This window comes from Pleuronectes platessa, chromosome 18 (assembly GCF_947347685.1).
Source record: "Pleuronectes platessa chromosome 18, fPlePla1.1, whole genome shotgun sequence".
In the NCBI taxonomy this organism is placed as follows: Eukaryota; Metazoa; Chordata; class Actinopteri; order Pleuronectiformes; family Pleuronectidae; genus Pleuronectes; species Pleuronectes platessa.
Window position 1 is genome coordinate 20701003 of NC_070643.1, and position 14695 is coordinate 20715697.

General features: G+C 42.2%; 2 protein-coding genes across 2 annotated transcripts; both read left to right on the forward strand.

The window, feature by feature from the left end:
* The first annotated feature begins 713 nt into the window (after nt 1–713).
* Nucleotides 714–10686, forward strand: eloa (elongin A). Its single transcript, XM_053446247.1, has 12 exons — nt 714–1019; nt 3098–3154; nt 3503–3615; nt 4491–5083; nt 5185–5522; nt 6292–6403; nt 6807–6959; nt 7047–7144; nt 7475–7655; nt 7944–8073; nt 8279–8469; nt 8576–10686. The coding sequence occupies exons 1-12, from the start codon at nt 948–950 to the stop codon at nt 8635–8637; spliced, it is 2100 nt and encodes a 699-aa protein (XP_053302222.1). The 5' UTR covers nt 714–947; the 3' UTR covers nt 8638–10686.
* A 481-nt stretch (nt 10687–11167) lies between these two features.
* pithd1 (PITH (C-terminal proteasome-interacting domain of thioredoxin-like) domain containing 1) lies at nt 11168–14559 on the forward strand. The gene is made up of 6 exons (XM_053446332.1): nt 11168–11498; nt 12282–12325; nt 12618–12695; nt 12839–12943; nt 13508–13616; nt 14181–14559. Exons 1-6 carry the CDS (start codon nt 11307–11309, stop codon nt 14280–14282), a joined length of 630 nt encoding a protein of 209 aa, XP_053302307.1. The 5' UTR covers nt 11168–11306; the 3' UTR covers nt 14283–14559.
* Nucleotides 14560–14695: the final 136 nt, after the last annotated feature.

Genomic DNA, 14695 nt, shown 5'->3' on the forward strand with positions numbered 1-14695 from the left:
AGATTCAAGTTGTTTATTTGAGGGGGGGAATATGTTGAAGAATCAATTTATATTCCTTTCAAAACAATAATAAAAGTAACAGTAGCAAAATCTCAAATTTGTGTCTTAAACATAATTTTCACTTGAACTAATTACTTAGAATGACATTTTCCAAGTTATGGCTCTAAACTCTAAAGTTCACCCTGTTGTCCATGTTGTTTAGGTTTAGGACCAAATTATCATCCATAGATCCATTACCACTTATTCAAATGTATGCATCTAATTTACATATTTTTAATCGTGATATTTATGTTTTATTGTTGTTTTATCCTTTTATGAATAAAATGCGTTACGTTAAGCAAAAGTGCTTCATAAATAAAATGTATTATTATATTTATCATTATTATTATTAGTATTACTAGTAGTATAGGAGTACTACTACTACTAGTAGTAGTAGTAAGGATTAATAGTAGTCTCTCATTTTTAGAAAATGTCATGTTATGTTATATAGCATTAAAAGTGATGAACTGTTTGTGTGGTGGATTTAACATGTTAGATGTTACATACATGTAACATCTAACATGTAACATGTGCTAAGGCCAATAAGAAAAACATAAAGGAAGGTTTACTTTAATGTGGGACCATGACATTGACACTAACCCTAACCCACGGGTCTGGGCTGTGTGACTAAATCAGCGTTTTTCAGTGACGTCGAATGAACAGGTGTTCCTGCGTGGTGACGTACTTCCTCCTTTCACTCTTCTTCACGTTAAAGGACAAACTTCAGCTTTTCCTTTTAAATTAGAAACCGAATTCTTGGATTCGCACATTGAAGCTTTTTATTATCTTTATTTTAATCGGAATTGAAAAGCTTGGTGGCGGACACTAAATCGGGCGGAACCTCCTCTTTGTTCGCCTGTGTTCAGTCCGGATGAAGTAGTTTCCGGGAGACGGTACCAGCAGTAAACATGGCGGAGGAGCTGCTGGAAGCGGTGGACAGACTTCAGTCGCGGCTCCAGGAGAACCAGGAGCCGAGAAAGGTAACGACAGAGCCGGGGGAGGCGGACCGGTCCTGGCTTTAGCACCGAACGTCTCCCCGGACATGGCGGATCGTCTCCGGAGGAAGAAACGAAGCCGGCCGAGACGGTTTTTAAATGATGCGTTCAGGGCCCGCGGCTACAATCACAAAATCACAAAGCCTTTGACGCCAAGTTGGTCTTTTTTAAGTCATAAATACTAAGCACAGATATCCTTAAACAACTGGAGTAGTTTCTCAGATGGTTGTTGAGAAGTATCTTTAATCTCAGTATCTGCAGACGATTACAAAATGTCAAAGAAAGAGTGGAAATGTCCCAAAGCATTGTTTTATATATAAAGCACATTTCATACACAGTTTATTATAAATTACAAGCAAAACCAAAGCGATACAAAGAGAAGAATGAAAGAGGTATAGGATAGAAGATAGATTTAAAGCAAGAAAAAGGATATATAGGTATGAACATTTAAAAATAAGTTGAAGGATAAAAATAACACTAATATATATACAGTGTTAAATGATTAAATAACCCAATGACGTCACAAGCTTGTAAATAGTTTAGTTAGAGTGTCTTGCTATCAATAAAGTTTTCAATCTGGTTTTAGGTCAGATAAAAGTATAAATTCAAAACCAGGATTGAAGTGCATATTATCGTCACATGTAACAAGTAAGACATTGAATCCTAATAATATTCATATGTTTGATATAGTTAAAGCTGTCGTATAGAGAATCGAAGATACTTAGTTCCTGGCTAAGAGAATATAAAAAAAACTTAAAATATTGCAAATTCTAAAGATAATCTAGAAGAAAAAATGGGTCAGACTCTCACAGGGATAATTGAAACTTAAGATTCCTCATCAAAATAATCATATATCTCTTAATTAATATTTGTTGGTGCCACCTGACACCTTTCGGTGGTGAAGTTTAAAAACAAGGAAAAGTTGAAAACGAGAATTTAACCTTTTGAATCAAGTTTGAATTGGAGTCGCCACGAAAGTAACACGTTGTGATTCCGTCCTGTCCCACGGCCCGTGAAGGCGTCGTGTGGACGTCATGCTAATGAAGGGGTTTTAACTCGTAATAACGTTGTTGTTCAGCTGTTAGCAAACATTAGCGCCTGCTAGCTGCAGCTCACGTGCACGTGTTTACTGTCACATGTGGAATAAAATAACAACACGAAGCTCAGCACTGACTGATCTGATGGGGAAGTAGCCTCAGTAGCTGTTAGCATCGAGCTAGGCAGCGTTATAGTGGAGTCTCCAGGCCTCTAATGTCACACCGGTGATGTGAAGAGATGCTGCAGCACAACGTGCTCGTCGCCGCTCGCACGTCTGCTGTTCAAACACTTTGATTTGTTCTGTGGACGCAGACATTGATGCCAGTGGCTGATCTGAGACGTTTCCTTTGTTTACTTTCTGAGCTGAAATCAAACAAAGCAGCTATGATCAGTGAAGTAGGTCAACATGAGCCATAATCCGGTTTCTAGGAGTAACGCTGTTATAATAATATAATATAGTGGAGTCACGGCTCACTGATTATTGTTTATTTTGTATTATTACACATCTGCCCCTTTAGGCCACGACATCCTTCAGTGTGTGGGAGGCAGCACTAAGTGTCTCATGCACAGCTCATGTAAAATTGTCAAGTGTACAACTTCTACAACAACATTCTCATGGGTAGAAATGCTCGATCAGTTTTACAGATACTTAAGATAAGATAAGATTAGATAGATAGATAGATAGATACTTTGTTGATCCAGAGGGACGTTTAGGAAAAGAACATTCCCCGCACGTTAAATGAAGCTGCATCTAATTGCACACGCATTCTTATCAGTTCCTTAAAGGTTCAGTGTGTAGAATTCAGAGACACCTAGTGGTGAGGTGTCATACTGCAGCTGAACACCCCTCACCCGCCCCCCCTTCCAAACACGAGAGAGAACCTGTGGAAGCCTTCAGTCGCTTCCCACAGAGTTTTGTGGTAATACGTCCAGTAGTTTTTGAGGTACTCTGCTAACTAACAGACAAACATAAGCAGATGAAAACAAATTTTAAATTGTTAATTTAGTCGTTCTCTCTTTCGCAGCTACTGAAGACGCTCAAACGACTCGGGGAACTTCCCATGACTGTGGACATACTGGTGGTAAATATCTGTTGATTGATTCATGGTTCATCCTTATGATTTCCAAAAACACAAAAGGGAAACTAAAGCTGTAGTGGTGAAATAGTTGAAAGTGCTCTTGAGCAATGCATTCAACCTAGACTGCCATTTTAGACGAGAGGGAACAGAGATGCTTTGCTCACTCAGCTCGGCTGAAGCTGGCCAAGATTTGAATGTAAAATGAAATGTGATATGTACCAGTGGAAGTTTTAGGTGTAAAACTTGTGAATAGTTTTTAAATTAAACCAGTAAATCTATGCTTGAAAGCAAATGCAATGCAAATGAGAACAATCTGTGACCATGGACTCACTCGGCTCTGTTCTCTTGTAGGAAACTGGAGTGGGAAAGGCTGTGAACTCGTTCAGGAAACATGAAATCGCTGGAGAAGTTGCAAAAGGCCTCATAGCCAAGTGGAAGAAACTGGTTCCTCAGTCTGCAGACAGGTACCGTTCTGTTTTCCTTTGCCTCAACATGCAAACTGTCTGTGGGTGTGTGTGAATCTGTTCCTGCAGTGATCATATACGTGATTTTTGGCTCTTTAAAACTAAGCGCTGTTCAATTGTATTTTTTTGTTTAGCAACAGATCACAACATGCATTATTTTGGATAAAGTCAACATTTCTCACAACAATCAAACATTTGAGCTGTTTTCAGACATGAACTCTGGGAAATGTCCTGAAATCGGGTCCTGACATTTTCCAAAGTGTGTCTCTCACATATGAAGAACGCAGCAGGAGATTCACAATAACAGGAAAATGTCTGGAGCATTCAGACGTCGAGCAGCAGGAGGCTGGACATGAAGCACAAGTTTCACTGGGAGCTCAGTGGTTTTGTTTGCAGCACATTGACACCATGTTGGCTCTTATAGGCAAAAGCTCTTGGATCTCATCGTCTTTCCGAGTTGACGTCTTTGTCTTCTGCACGTGTGGCTCCTCTTTGTCACTCTGACATACTCGCTCACGGTTTTCCAGACATTTTCCTGCTGTGTTTTCTGGACTCACTCAGACATTTCATGGGGACTTGAAGGAAAAGTTACAGAAACTGTCCAGAGCAACTGATTCTGACATTTGTGAGAAAATCTCCTGTTCTCTTCTCTCCAGTGGTTTAAATTCTCATCTTGCTGTAATGATGTACAGTTGTTCTCCAGGACAAGCACCCGTATTAATAACATGTCCCGTACACAAACCTGGAGGAGGCAGGGTTTATGACCACCAGGGGGGGATCGCGAGGCTTTGGCGACACTGTCATCCGTCTTTATGTACAGTTTATGGTTTGCACAGTTGTTATCGTTTCAACCACTCTCCACCTTTCTCCCTCAGACCCAACAGTCACGCCATAGAAGCCTCTCGGCCACACCCCCACTCTCGAGGCCCAGAGGCAGGTGATGGAGGAGTTCACAGACGTACCCGGGAGCCCTCCCCCGAGGAAGAGCCCTCCTACATGGAAGAGGAGGAGGCAGAGGAGGAAGAGGAGAGAGGCTACCACACCAACTACTCCCCCTCTCCTCCCCAACACAGGCAGTACAGCCCCCCACAGCGAGGAGGCTACCAATCAGACGAGTATGAGAGCCCCGAACCTGAACCTGAACGTGAACCTGAGCCTGAACCTGAACCTGAGCCTGAGCCCAGTCCTCCTCACAAAGAAGTCCGCCACGCCAAACCATACAGAGATCCCAGCAAGAACCACCACCACGGGGATCGAAGCAGGGAGCGCGACGAGGAACGACGGCAACGCCACACAGAGACAAGTAGCAATCGAGGAGGAGGAGGAGACGACGACGACGAAGACGAAGAAAAGAAACGTGGTGCAGACAGAGAGAGACGACAGAGTCCGGTACAGAAGCCTGCAAAACAAAGGAAGTCCACCACGCACGAGAGCAAGAGGGAAGAGAAGAAGAAAGGCGGAGATGAAGGTGAGTGTTTCTACTCCATCCTCAAACTGTAAATGAAGTTTCTCTTCTCACAGATAATCATGACTTCCCATAATTCCCTTCATCTGCTACAATTTGTCCAGGGCGACCACGAGCACCGAAGGAATCTCTATCCAAGGAGGTGGAAGAGGACTTTGAGAGTCCCACCATGTCCTTCGAGTCCTTCCTCACATACGATGCCCCAATGGCTGTCAAGAAGAAGAAGAAGCCATCGTCATCGTCGTCACACAGTCGGCCGTCTCACTCATCGTCCTCCTCATCGTCTTCCCATCGAACTCGCGCCCCTCCACCGCCTGCCACCTCCTCCTCCTCTACCTCCTCCTCTAAAGCGAGCAAGGCGAACGGCGCTCAGAGTAAAAAGAGATCACATTCAAGCTCCAGCTCCTCCGCTGCTGCCCCGACGCCAGAGAAACGAAAGAGGGTAAGAGTTCAGAGTTCTTATTTATGATTTTTAAATATAAATCTGTGTTTTAAGCTTAGTGCATTTAAGCTGTAAAAATGAGAAAGTGGATCAAGTAGTGAAATGATGAATTTATTTAATTGCTGACTTTGATTCTCTGTAGATTGATTCATTTATTTATCAACTAATTGTTGCCGCTCCAAAATATAGCTTGGTCTGTTATAAAAATTGAAAATTTGATGAGATCTGTGAATTGTAAAAGACGTTGTTTTGCCCGGATCACTCCAGGAAGCAGAACTGTGCTTTTATTTTGTAGAATCAGTTTCCTATCAACAGCAGCTTCCTCCGCATCCAGGCTAGTGCAGAGACGAGCTGTGACCTCGTAGATTTCAAAGTAAAACAAAACCTCTCTTTTGGGATTTATCGTCATCATCTTTTAGTTGGGCATCTTGGAAAGAATGATTTGCTTCCTCTCTTGTCCCTTTAACCATAAACCTGGGGCCATGAGGTTGTTAGATTAGCATTGAGGCTGAAAACAGGATGAACAGGTTGTTGTATCTCCAACTAACACCACCTCTTAAGCCATGTAACAATAATAGAGAGAAATAACAGAAGGTGCAATGGAAACTGTTTCTCTACAGTTATAACTTCTGTACCTGCTCATGGAACCGTCTTTAAGAAAGTCGGTTCCCTAATTGTCTTTTTGTGCATTTTTCCGTGTTTTCCTTTCTATAAAACCCTTTGAAGTTGCAGTTCCTGTTTGTTGACCTGTGTGTTTTGTTGTGTGCAGATGGTCGAAGCCGTTCCGACTCTGCCTGAAATCCCTCTGCCAGCAATTCAACCCAATTACAGACCCCTACCGTCCCTCGACATCACACCGCTGTCCCCTCAGAGACGTAAAGGTAACACCCTCCCCTTCAGATGAAGATGTATGCAGTGATGAATCTCCCACTCTCTTGTCATTATGAAGACTCATAGTGTCAGAGTGATCCTCGTATTACACCCGTTCCCCTATTTGTTTCCCCTTTTTACTGCCTGAGAAAAAACTACACACTTAATAATCTGCAATCCAGAGCAGCTCCCCGCCCCAGTCTTTTGTTATTTGTTCCATTAAATGTTTTTGTGAGTGTGAGCGGTCAACTGTTACAGCATTTTACTGTATCTGTATAACTGTGCGGCCTTAAGACATCTCTCCCACTCAGATTAGATACCAAAATCCTACTCAAGGTTCCTTTCAGTTTCAGAATATATCTTCAGCTTCTCCTCCTTCTCTCAGATTTCACTCTTGTCCGTCTCTCCTTTCAGTTCCTGTCCTCAACGAGGAAGAGGACTCTGGCTTCACAGGGAAACGGTTCAACTCCAAGATGGTGGTCTACTCAGGGTCGAAGACGGCTTACCTGCCCAAGATGATGACTCTGTACGAGCAGTGTATCCGCGTGCTGCAGAACAACATCGACTGTGAGTGGAGCTGCTGCATTTTGCCGTCTTTAGATTAAGAGCAGAAAAAAACACAGATATGAACGTTTGGTGTCTCTGTTCAATCAGCCATCGATGAGGTGGGAGGAGTTCCATACGACATCCTTGAACCGGTTCTGGAGCGATGTACGCCAGAGCAGCTGTACCGCATCGAGCAGAGCAACCAGGTAACACACACACATACTCATTAATGAAATGTATCTCAAACAAATCCCTAAAACCAAGTCTTAAACATCTTAAACTATTACTTTACACAATGTCGTTGATTTTATCCAAACTAACACATGAAATCAATAAAGAGCAATTAAGCTATTTCCTGGAGTTTGTAGACGTGTTTTATTTAACTTAAGTTCTAGTTCCCATTTTACTTTGACATGAGATTTGCAGTATTGTCTTTATGAGCCTGTCAATACAGATTTAGTCTCAGTTCATCAATCACTGTTTAGCCCTCATTGGGTAAAAATAACTGACATGTCTCTGCTCTCATCTTCTTCCAGTGTTTCACGGAGGACTCTGATGAGTTGTGGATGCGTCACTGTGCACGGGACTTCAAGCGAGCGTCTCCACAGGAGTACGAGTCGTGGAGGGAGATGTACCTGAGGCTGCACGACGAGCGCGAGGAGCGACTGAGGAGGCTCACCCAGAACATCACGTCTGCACACGCCAACAAGCCCAAAGGTGGGAGAAGTTCTAACTGATGCTTAGATTCGAGAGTTCTCCTTCCCTGTAGAATATGTGAATACTGTAGCTTTTTTGTGTTGGATATACATTGGGGACATAGTCTGAATCACCTTTTCAGGGGAGAGTCAAGAGGCTTCACGCTTTAAACAAAATGAAATGTCTTGATTTCATAAACAAGGATTGTGGTACAGAGCAAACATAAGGAATATTGTAAAAGATTAAATCTATATTTACTCTGGTGTTTGTTGTGTTCTAATTGTGTGTGTTGTGTTTTTCTTCTGGCAGGACGGCAGGTAAAGATGGCGTTTGTAAATTCCGTCGCCAAGCCACCTCGTGACGTTCGCCGCCGACAGGAGCGGTTCGGCACGACCAGCGGTTCGTCAGCTGCCTCCACCGCAGCGTCAGCTCCCATCAAGTCAGTGTTCTAAACGTTACATCATCATGATGACTTAATAAATAACTGATTCGTCATTTGTCATCAGTTACAGCTTCTTAAATGTGCGGATTTGCTCCAGATTCTGTTTTGATTCAGTTAATCAGTTATTTTCGGTAGAGCAGGACTTTGATGCGTTTAGTTTATTTTAATTCACCACACATCCTCTCCTCTTCCTGTTTATCAGAATAAGGCCGGCTACCATAAACTACGCTGGTGAAACCAGTCGCGCGTCTTTATCCGAAAACAACCCTTCGCCCAGCTCGTCCCGCTCCTCCGCACCAAGTGGAGGAGCGGGAGGAGGAGGAGGGGGAGGGGGCAGCGGTGCCGGGGGAGGAGCAGCGGGACCTGTCGCCCGGGACAAGCCACAGGTCAAAAGTAAGTTTGTGTTAAAGGTTCTGTTATAGATAATAAAAAAGATTTCTATGATATCGGCTCCTTTTTAAATCTAATAAATCGTCTATTCTTGTTTCCCCCCTCTCAGAAATCGCCCCCATGATGGCCAAAACTATCAAAGCGTTCAAGAACAGATTCTCCCGCCGATAGACAGAGACTGTGAATGTATTTTATGAATTCCATCTCTGTTTTAATTTAAGTTTAGAAAGATTTTACTGGAGACCCCTTCATCCCTACACACACGCACACACACACACACACACACAGAGACACACACACCCTTACCCACCAAACACAACATATGTGAACTTTACAGTATTGGTGGAAAAATGATTATTTAATCCAAGCAGTGGCGTCTGTTTGGGGTTTTTAAACAAGTATTTGAAATGTGAACGGTGGGACGACTGTGCTGAGGATATTAAGGAAATCAAGAGAAACTAGTTGCCAACTTTTTACAGGACGCAAAAGGACACAAACACAAAGTCTGTTACTTTTTCTTATTTTTTTAAAGGAACAGTTTGACATTTGGGGAAATACACTTATTCACTTTCTTGCTGGGATTTAGACGAGAAGTAGATCGATGTCAGTCTCTGGTTTTTAAGATGAATATGAAGCAGCAGCATAAAGACTGAAATCAGGGTGAAACAGCTAATCCGGCTCTTTTCTATGATAGAAAATGATCTACCACCACCTTAAGCTGGTAGATTTTATTGGTGTTATTCAGTTTTTAAAAGATTTATTTAAGCAGTTATATTTATATATCTTTTAAATTTCTGGGTACAAGTCACCAGAAACTAAAGAAAACTATGAAGTATCTAAATGTTCTCTAGGAGCCTACGCCATATCGGCCCCCATAATCCAGTCTGCTCCAAAATTTTATAGATTCTTCCTTGTTCCATGTTCCACTCTTCTACCAAGTTTCAATAAAATCGGTTTTGTAGTTTTTGCAAAATCCTGCTGACAAACAAAAGTGAAAACTTAAACTTAGAATCCACAGAAGCAGCCGCTTACATGAAACAACATCCACTCGACAGCGCCCTCTATAGTCACACTTTATTATGGTCACTCAATATGTTCTTAGCATATTACCCTTCCACCACCAAGGATAGTTTATTTACACTTTGTTTTTGTGTCAACTGGTGAGGGTCAGAAGTGCTGATTCTGTAAAAGCTGTTTCTCCTCATTTCAGGCATTTATGCTAAGCTAAGCTAACCGGCTGCTGCGTTTAGCTTCATGTTTACTGGACGGACATGAGAGGCATCAAACTTCTCGTCTTACTCTCGACAAGAAAGTGAAATAGCACATGTCAAACTTTTATTGGGTTCGGAAGGTTGGAACCTGACGGCCGGGGTCTTTCTGTGTGGAGTTTGCATGTTCTCCTCGTGTCTGTGTGGGTTTTCTCAGTCCAAAGACACGTAGGTCCAATTGAAGACACTAAATTTCCCGTAGGAGCGAATGTTAGCGTGAATGTTTTTTTTTTGTCTTGACATGTCGGCCATGGCAATCTGTCCAGGGTGAACCCCGCCTCTCACCCAGTGTCAGCTGGGATTGGCTCCAGCCCCCTCATGACCCTCAAAGGGTAAATGGTACAAATAATGAATGAATGAATTGTGGGAGAGAAAAGTTGTGCTTTTAATTTTATGAGTCGTTTGTTTCATTTTTTTCTCAACCAAATCGAACACTGCGATAGGAAAACTTTTAGACATTTGTTTTGTCTTTTTAATTGCATGCATTGTGCACGTCAGCTGCACCTGAAATATCAACCGGCTGGTGAGAGACTGCACATTCAAACATGATTTGCCTGGTGCATTTTTTTAATTTGTGGGGCTAAAAATTATATCAGTGAACTACACACACACACACAAACACATTTTCGACTTGTTTTAACCCTCCTGTGGCTTCAGCTCATGTTTTCCTGCTGTCCAATGTGTGTGTCCTCTTTAAATCTGCTTCACTGTGACAAATGGTTTGAATGAAAGCTGAAGTGGTGACGAGGGAAAAACGACCATTAGGAAAGAAGCTGGTCAGACGGCTGCGGCTTCAGTCTACAGCGATGATGACTTGTATTTATTTTCAACCCTGGGACCCGGCACTCCATCACACGGCCCTGAAAGGAAGTAGATTAAAAATTGTAATTTTATTAGATTTTAAAAAATGTTATATGGTCATTTTTATTAAAATTGACTTTTTGCCCTTGAACTGTCTCTGTTGTTTTCTATTGAACCCTAATATCACAGAGGAAAGAATCAAACGATGAGGGATGAGAATGTTTATTTTGTGATAAACAACATAAATGAAATTAATCATCACCTTTCATCAATGCAACAAAAATCAAGAGTAACAAATACATTTTTTAAAAGCTCATTATTTTATCAATTTTTTTTAAAGTTAGTTTACTTCAATACATCTCATTGTCATGAATTCATACAACTAATGCAAGTTTACACACTCTACACGTATTAAGTCTCTTGCTTATAGGCTTATTCATTGTTCTATTATATTTAGTACTTTACTGTGTATTCTAGAACTTTGTGTATCGTGTACTTAGGGAGTATATACAGTTTAAGTACATTTTATGTTAAATGCATTATATTTTGAGCTGTTTTAATAACTTTTTTCTTTCAGTCGTTTTATTTTGAAAACCTCAGCCGGAAACGAAGTCTAACTTCCGCTCCCCTAAGTGACGTCAGTCCACTTGACTCTTCTAAAGTCTATGATCTCGTGGTTTCACTTTTTAAAAACATCCGGAGCAGCAGCAGCGTCTTCCTCCTCTTCATCCCAGGTCTGAGTGACGGAGAAGCGGCGTCTTCAGCTCCACGATGTCCGGACACGGCCACGGTCACAGTCACGGCTGCGGGTGTGAGGCAGAGCACGAGCCTGCGGAGAGGGGCCTGGAGTACGGACTGTTCAACCGCATCGACGTGGAGAAGCTCCAGTGTCTGAACGAGAGCCGGGAGGGCGACGGGAAGCTGGTGTTCAAACCCTGGGACCAGCGGCTCGACCGGGAGAAGGTAACTGTGGTCCAGAGCCTCTTCCCCCGGGCAGGTGTCCCGCCTGGGTCCCCTGCGGCGGGCTGAGCTGCTGCGGGTGCTGCAGTGATCTGTGCCCGGTGAGGGTGCATGACCTGGGGCATGTGTCTGCCAGGGGCCGCCTGGTGCTTCTCTGCAGATCTACGCGGTTTATTAAACAAATAAAACTGAATTGACGAAGACGATTCAGAGAAGTAACCAGAGGCTGAGTTGTGAGTCAGATTCAAGTTATAAACTCATCAGCCCGGTCCACCTCCACCGGACTGGAAGTTTAAATTAACCTGTAAACATGAGGGAGTTCATGGAGGTGAATAACTGCAGCAGGTTGAGTCAATAGTCCGAGTCAGATGTAAACACACAGACATGATTCTCACCTTTTATAACTTCAGCGTCACTGACACGTTATAAGAGAACAACGATCTCATGTCTACGCGTCTGTGACTCCGCTCAGGAATCATATTAAAACACGCTCCTTATTACTGCAGAACCTGGTGAAGAATCTTAGCTTTTTACAGTTTTCTGAGGCATTTAAGTGAGACAGTGATAATTGTCTGTACATCAGTGGGTCCACTGCGGACAGGAACGGCCAATAGGTCATTCGGCTGCCTGTAGTTCCCATCTGTCACAAATACAAGCGAGACAAGTTGCATATACTTTCTACACTTACTGTAAGTGAAGATATTTAACATTGAATGTATCATTAGCCGGAATTCGACACTATGTCACTCTATAATCATTAAAAATGTTCTTTGTTTCTTCTCTCAGTTTGTAGAAAGCGATACAGACGAGGAGCTGCTGTTCAACATCCCGTAAGTCGTGAAATTATACTTCATCATCAGCGTTGTTGTTGTTGTTGTCATCAGCCTGAATTTTAACGCATGAACACTGATTCTTTTGTTCTTTGTTCCCTTTACACATAGATATGTAAATTATAGACGGACACACGCAGTACATTTGCAGCAGAAGTATTTTAATAATAAAGCTCTGATCCAATGATAATGAGCTGAGCCCCAGTTTTTTGCCATCTGAGACCAAAGTGACTCATATCACATTTCCATGTGGATCTGTCATGACAGCTGCAGTGTGTGGCGTCTCTTTCAGTTTCACAGGCAGCGTGAAGCTGAAGGGCATCATCATCTCCGGAGCAGACGACGAGTCTCATCCTGCGGAGATACGACTGTGAGTGTGTCTCTGTCTCTCTGATCAGGGGTCATTGAGGTCACACAGGACAAACTGATGAGACACAGGACAGCACATCTTGATTTACTTATTCAATGATGTACATTTAAGTAGAAAAATTTAAAATATAACTTTCATCCTAGGTTCAAAAACATTCCTCAGATGTCGTTCGATGCCACGGGCAGAGAACCTGAACAAGCCTTCAGACTCAACAGAGACCCCACCGCTGAGCTGGAGTACCCAACAAAGTGAGACCATGAACATTTATACATTTTGATTTCATTTGAATGTGGTTAAGTTTCTCCAGGCTGCTATAAAGATCCTGTTAAGGTTGAGATAATATCTGGGCTAATCTTGTTTAACACGCTGTCTTACTTAGTCATTGAATTAATTCAACAAATTTAACTTCATGCTACAGATATTTCTGCTCAATTTATTTATTCTTACTGTTCTGGAATCCTCCTGAGTCCTGTATATGGAGGCTTTTAGATTGGTCAAAAAAAGAGATGTAGAACTGAAAATGAAAAAGTATCATTGTGATCATTTTACTCTGGACGCTCTGTGACATGAAGCTGTGAAAAGACAAGTGAAGCCAATCTGCTCTCTTTCTCTTTCTTTTGATCATAACACCTCATCCGTGTTTGTTAAACGCTCTCATTTTTACCACTGCTCATTATGACATCTTCTTATCCAGCTTCACTTACTACACTTTACTAACATATCACTGCTTCGTGCTGGTTTCGATTCACACTCTTTATATTTCTTAGCCTCAGCTCAAACTCAAGTGTCTCCTGTTGTGTCCTTATTTTTAGGATCGCTCGCTTTTCCAACGTTAATCACCTCTCGATCCACATCTCGAAGAACTTTGGAGCGGAGAGCACCAGGATCTACTACATCGGACTGAGAGGCGAATACTCAGAGGTCAGTCTGAACCTCAGCATGGGGAATGGTTTAAGCTCCTGAAAGCCCCTGTGGTAAACATCGACCATGGTGAAGGGATAAGAGAAGAACCCGCTAAATTTTGGTGTGGTTCCAGATCAGGGGCCACATTTATTATTGTGAGAGAGTGTCCTGCAACATTTTCAGAGATTTATGAGAGAATAATTAATGGATCTGTAGAACTCAACATATTTATAGTGTGTGGAATTTGGAGCAGCTTGACTGGATTTAACGGGGCTGTTGGTGGATATGGAATAAAACGGAATGCCTTTTATCTTATTAATGTTCTTCATATTTGAGTCATGGTTGTTTTGGCTGCACGCTTTAGATTATGATGATATTCAAACAAGATATTGTTAAATTTTCCCCTCATCTTTTATTCACACAAACAGCTAATTCTTACCCCAAATATTTTGGTGCCTCTCTGGTGTTGCTCAGTTTCCATTCTAGTAACAGTGTGTGTTGAACAGGAGATTTTTACAGATGAAAAATAGATCTGTCGATGATTGCTTGAATTCAGTCTTTCCGTCTCTTTGCACTTTCAAGGCTCACAGACATGAAGTGACCATCTGTAACTACGAGGCAGCAGCAAACCCTGCGGATCACAAAGTGGACAGCGTCATCCCGCAAACCAACTTCATTTCCTGAAGCCCTGGAGATTGTAAGGAGGAGGAGATGTTTCAGTGGCGTCTGCTGAGCGTCATTTACACGAGACATAATGGTCTGAGATGAGTTCAACGCTGCGGACTGGCAGGTTGGTCGAGCTTGAACGGAGACTGAGCACTCAAAATCTGGAGACCAGGCAGCTTCAGACGTGTGGAAGTCCCGAGTTGTTGCTTTGTGTTGTGTTCTATGGCAATAAAGAATAAAGGCTTAATGTGGGCAAAAAAACGCTCTAATAAATGCATGAAACATTTGACTATGAGATTAAGTCTGTTGTCATCAGTTTATCCTGTTCACCACTTCAATAAAGCTTCTCTCAAATAAAAAAATGTAGGCTGGAAATGAAACTAAATCCTGTGAGTTTTAGGTTTTCTTTCATTTGATCATGTTTACATTTA